This window comes from Alexandromys fortis, unplaced genomic scaffold, assembly GCF_014885135.2.
Source record: "Alexandromys fortis isolate MF-2015 unplaced genomic scaffold, M_Fortis_MF-2015_v1.1 scaffold_17, whole genome shotgun sequence".
NCBI lineage: Eukaryota > Metazoa > Chordata > Mammalia > Rodentia > Cricetidae > Alexandromys > Alexandromys fortis.
In genome coordinates, this window is record NW_026067896.1 from 17,530,791 (window position 1) to 17,536,790 (window position 6,000).

At 47.4% G+C, this 6,000-nt stretch overlaps 1 protein-coding gene across 2 annotated transcripts in view; it reads left to right on the forward strand.

The window, feature by feature from the left end:
• The window catches only part of Sh3rf2 (SH3 domain containing ring finger 2), a 104,084-nt gene extending 98,286 nt beyond the window's left edge, over positions 1–5,798 (forward strand). For both annotated transcript variants that reach the window (XM_050162792.1, XM_050162784.1), the window contains 2 exons: positions 546–904; positions 3,240–5,798. In XM_050162792.1, the coding sequence (XP_050018749.1) occupies positions 546–904; positions 3,240–3,515 (635 nt within the window). In that variant the 3' untranslated portion in view covers positions 3,516–5,798. The remainder of the gene's footprint in view (positions 1–545; positions 905–3,239) is intronic.
• The last annotated feature ends 202 nt before the right edge of the window (positions 5,799–6,000 follow it).

The window sequence follows — 6,000 nt, forward strand, 5'->3', positions numbered from 1 at the left end:
TGTTTGGGAACCTTTGCTGAGCATCAGGATGATGAGCACAGGGGGCGTTCTCAGTGGCTGCCCCACCCCCACACTTAAAGTTTCTATTAACAATTTTTTCAGCACACAGGGATGACACGAGCCTCCTCTCCCTCTTCAGCCCTCCTGCTCTGTAGTCTGCTCACTTTGTGCTTCTCACTTTCTTCTTACTCTTTGGCCTGTCTGCCTCTGTGTTTGCTTTTCACTGTGAAACTTTGTGTGTCTGTTTCCCTAGCCATCCTAAAGGGCTAGAGGAAGAGAGAAGGAGGCAGAGGAGACATAAATTGAAGTAGCATTCCTTCAGCTACCTCACACAGCATTCAACTAGACATTTACCTGCTGCCAGCGACAGCAAATAGCACTAAAAATAGAGTGGGTCACCTTTGAAAGACCCCAGGGGAGTGCGAGCAGTCATGTTAGAAAAGCCTTACCAATCTATTCTGGGATATCGGACACAGTGCATACCCAGCCCGCACACAATCCTCTGTCAGCCATCCTATTGCTGATACTGCTCTGTCATCCTGCAGATGGATCCTTGCAGAGACCAGTGCAGTCAGGGATCCCCACTTTCATGGTGGGATCCCTCAGGCGCAGCCCCACCATGGTGATCCGGCCTCAGAAGTTCCAGTTCTGTCAGCCGCAGGGAATGACCTCTTCCCCAGCACCCATGATGGTAGAGATGGGGTCTAAACCCATTTCTACTGGGGAGCCTGCCCTGACCTGCAGCAGCAGAGGTGGCAAGACCAGGATCCACTCAGCGGCCAGTTCCCTCATCATGGAAGGCAAAGAGATACCCATCAAGAGTGAGCCACCGCCCAAGCCGCCTGCCTCCGCCCCACCCTCGATCCTAGTGAAACCAGAAAATTCAAAAAACGGCACCGAAAAGGTAGGGATGGAGTATACTCGGGAGCCTGACTCTTTAGCCTCCCAGCTTTGCACACCATGGACATGGCCAACTACACTGGCAGCCTCCAATAAAATCTTTACACACACAACACAGTCCCATCCCCTCACACCAAGCACACCTTCTCCTTCATAAACCTACTCCTCATGATCCAGAAACGTCCTGGAAAAAAAAACATGGCTTGATTTGAATCACTGCTCTGGTTAGGTGGCTCTGGCTAAAGCACTTCACCCTTCTGGGCCTTTGTTTATTCATTCATGATTTACTTATTTGCCTCATTCATAGAAATAATAATATAGGGCCTAGAGAGATGGCTCGGCAGTTAAAAAGGACTTGCAGCTCTTATAGAGGACCAGGATTCAGTTCCTAGAACCCCCATGGTGAATTCACAACCACCCATGACTCCAATTCCAGACGTGATGCCTTCTTCTGAACTCGGCAGGGACACACGTGGTGCACACTGAGACATGCAAACAAGGCAGACCCATATACATAAAATAAAAACAAATCTAAAAGATGTTAGGTAAATAATAATAATGGCCATCCATGGGCTTGGAGATGACATTGTGTAAGATATGTGCAGTATTTTCACAGGGCTTGATACATACTTCATCAGATGACAGGAACAACTAAGACAAGAGAGAATTTAAGTGATGCCCAAGTCACATCGAATGGTAATTCTAACAGCTAACTTATTGTGACATCTATGGAATCAACCAGATCTGTTAACATCTGGAGATTTTTGTGCTAGAAGACATGCTGTATTATAAGGTCCTTGAAGCAAGAGAGATGATGAAAAGGAGAAGGTGACATGAAGGAATCAGGTGATGTTCCTCACGATCCTTCAGTTTACTGAGCATCACTACACTCACCAATCATCCCCCCACTACCACCCTCACCACCATCCCACCGTTGTCACCCACGCCCTACAAAAACATGCGTGGGATGGAGTTCCCTCCTATTTGCTAAGCTAACTACTGACTATGCTAGCAGACACCATGCACAGCGCTCCATGTGTGTCGTCTCATTAAACCCCAATAACAACCCTCTGAGGTAGGTATTATTTTCATCCTCATGTAGAATGAGGAAGCAAAAGCTTGGGGAGTTAAACAACATTGCCCAAAGCCACGCAGCTGACATCTGTATCCGATACAAAAGCCCAGGTTCTTTCCACTCAGCTTGTACAGAAATGCATTTGGAAAAGTTCATGGTGACTGACAGAAGGGTTGGGAGTGCTTATTCCAACTTCCAATGTTCATGCAATCTAAAGGATCCCAGTTGTCCAATATCCCAAGTCATCAGACACAACCCCTGAACCTCGATGTCCCAAGACCCCACTGGAAACAGTGAGAATCAGAAAGCAGGGGAAACTTGGATACAAAAACGAGGTAATTTCATGGAACAAAGAAGTAACTCCCAGGAAGTACCACAGAAAGAACACTTTACTAAGCTGTGGGACAGTAACTAGCTAAAGCAAACACCTGTAATTGCCAAGCAAGATACATAACCACCTAGGAGGCATGAGAGAAAGCAAAATGAGATGGGGCTTCAAGTGAAGTGGAGACACGGTCTCATAAAGAGGGAGCAACCCTTCAGCTCAGCCAGGTGTTGCCAGTAGTGATGGGCCCAGAGCTCCAGATCTTAGGCTAGTTTGGATGCATGCATTGAGGTTTTACTTTGGTTTTGAGACATATTTTCACTATATAGTTAAAACTGGCCTCAAATCCACAATCCCCCATCCAAATGCCTGTGCTACCACACTTGTCTCTGTTTCTTCCATCTTTTAAAAACACACTTGAAACGCAGCCCTGTATATTGGTCTAGTGGTCTTAATGTACAGAGAAGTCAGTCAACACTTGGAAGCCTAGATGGCAACAGCAGGTGTCCAGGAAACCAGCTCTGGGATGAGTGTTTCTAAGGAGATTATGGGGAACTCGTAGGGATAAACCTTAAGGACAAGCAGAGGGGAGAAGGGAGAGGGGAAAGGTGAACTTATATTTTCCAGAGGGGTCCTTGCGAAGACCACTGCTGACCCTGTTTCTTCCAAACTATTCACCGTAATTCTTAAATCCTTCTGCCTCAAGAACAGCTTTCACTGGCTGCCTATGAGATGCTACTCCACCACCTCAGCGGCTTATGCACCTCACAGGGTATATTACACGAAGCATAGTAGACACAAATGCTTGCTGAATGAACACCACCTAAATGAGGCGTCTTGAGTGGGGACAACTGTAGAGAAAGGACACATCTTATCCAGGGGTTGGGGGTAGAATACACATCTCACACCTAGTCCTTTGCTCTTCTTTCTATTTTACAGCAAGTCAAAACCGTAAGATTTCAGAATTACAGCCCTCCTCCTACCAAACACTATGCCTCCCATCCCACCTCTGGAAAACAAGAACAGCCAGCTACCTTGAAGGGGTCCCAGCCTGAAGCAGTCCCCTCAGGAGCAGAGATGACCGTCCTATTTGCCCACCGAAGTGGCTGCCACTCGGGACAACAGACAGACCTCCGGAGAAAGTCAGCGTTTGGCAAGACGATGCCCCCAGTATCCACTGCTTCAGCCACACAGACCGTACTTACCAGCAAATGATTCCTTGGGTGACTTTTTCTTAGACACAGAAAGAGGTGAATTACGTGTAAATACAGTCTGCCTCCACTACAGGCATCCTACTGGTCTTCTAAGGATTAGTCTCCTCGAAAGACAGTTGTAACCTGAAGGACTGGGAAGGTGTGAACTGCTGCCCTGAGTTGGTTGGCCTCTCCCCATGCACCCTACCAATACCACCCCACCACCCTGAGATAGAGTTTCTCTGTGTAGCCCTGGCTGTCCTGGAACTCACTCTATAAATCAGGCTGGCCTCAAACTCACAGAGATCCACCTGCCTCTGCCTCCCAAGTGCTGGGATTAAAGGCGTGCGCCACCACCACCCAGCATGTTTCTAAACTTAGTGATTGATTCAGCCGAGCCGAAGGCTTGAGCCAAGAAATGGGAACAGTGTCGGCACCTGGGCCTTCCGCGTGCAGGATTTGGCCTCTCGGCCCGTGCGCTCAACGTAAAACATCTCCACATCCTAGGACAGCTGCAGTGTGGCAGAGGTGAAATTGTTCTCAGGGCCTCTTTGACCTCATCACCATCCCACTCTCTCTTCATCACACAGAACAGCCTCTGCCGTCTTCTGGGAAGCCACAGAAACTGAAGGGAGTTACTTCCCGAGTTTACTACTAACAAAGCCAGAGAGAAGGCTAACTACCAAACGCCAAAAGATTATTATGCGTTAAGCTTCCTGGCCCATATCTTCCCACATATTTGTACACAGTAGATAAATGGGGCATGGAGAGGCAGATAAGGGACATGGATGGCATTATAGACTTTTCATTTTTTCCCCTCACAGCAAAACGCACTTCAAAGCAACCTTGACTGCGCAGCGAGTTTAGATCCATATTCTGCTTGCATTCCAACAATTTTGCTCTCCGAGGCTCCTAACCGTTTGAAGCATTAGGGCAGATGACTTGTTTCCCCTAATAGGACAAAGGCGGAGGACAAGAAGGGGTGCTCTTTGGGGAGAGCTGCTACCAAAGGAAGTGGACAGAGAAGGCTTGAGAAGAAAAAGAGAGATAGAAAGAATAAAGGAAGAATCATGCAGGCGACAGACACAGACGAGACGGGGCAGGAAGTGGGGAAGAACGAGCTTCTCGGGAAGAATAGAAAGCAGGTTTGGTGGGTGCAATGTTTACACCACTGGCAGACGAGGGAAGAGGACAGAGTCTGCCATGGAGAAAGGGTCAAAATGAAGTGAGTCCACGTGGATGGACTGGAGTGAGCAGGGCGGGGGAGCGGGGAAGGCAGCTCTGGGAGTCAGGGTCACGCTCTAAGACAGCCCATTAGTTCTCATTAAATGTAATTGTTGTGACTTAGCGCTCATCACATGCCCATCAACGTGGACACTTTGATGCATAAATGCCTTTTGCTACTAAGGCTGGATGCCACTTAAAATAAAGACAAAAAAGGCAGGTCTAATTAGCCGTTTACCGCAGACAGTTCTTGCAGGTCTCGGGAATGCGAATATACATCTTTAACCCACCCACACACTTGGCAAACTGAATTATCTGTAGGCATTTTTAGACATTAATAGAATAAAGCAAAACCATAATCCTGCCAAGGAATACGGTATCTGTGCCAGAGTTTTGGAACCGGTGGGGCCCACGGTAGCATGTTGTTCTTGCATTTCTGTGAGACTGGGATTCATGTACACACCATGAAATCAGCACGTTCAACTCAGGACAGCCAACCAGATGGAGAAATAGTACAGTCGCGGGGACAGAAACACACTATGATTTTTCTAAACGTGGGAACCCGTGCCTCATCTTTACTCCAGAAAACCACTCTCATTAAGTATACCAAGTCACTCTAGACCCAGAGTGGCAAATATACAGTACAATAAAGCCAACTGATTGTTTAGGCTGTTCCCCAGTGGCAACTGGTCCAGTGTGTGGCTATCAAGTAGATGGTTTACAGGGCAACAGAAAAGGATTTCTATGAAATAGAAATGAATATGGAACATGAAATAGAAGGTTTTCTCTTCCTGCCATCTCCCCAGGATAACCTCCCTGAGAGATGAGCATAGATGCAAGGACCGCCACCTCCATGGCACAAGCTTTCCATCCACTCCCAGAGTCGAAGGCCTCCCAAAGCATACCGCAAGAGCATTGCCAGGGCTTGGGTGGGATGGGATGATATTGCCAAGTAAAAGCTGATTTCATGAACACCTTTTTTGATGAAAATGGAACTTTATTCATGTATCAGCCCTACCATAACACTGAGAAGTATATTCTGACATTTGGTTGTAAGCAAAAGCCTATTGTGTTTCCTCCAGTTATGTGTCTTTATTGTTCTCTCATATATTGCATCTTAACAACAGTCTCCCCTCCCTCCACACCTCCCAGTCCTCCCTACACACAACTCCCCTCTCCCCAGATCTACTCCTCCCCTGTTTTCCCTCCAAAAAGAGCAGGCCTTCCAGGGATATCAACTGAACACAGTGTAACAAGTTCAAATACGACCAGGCACAAACCCT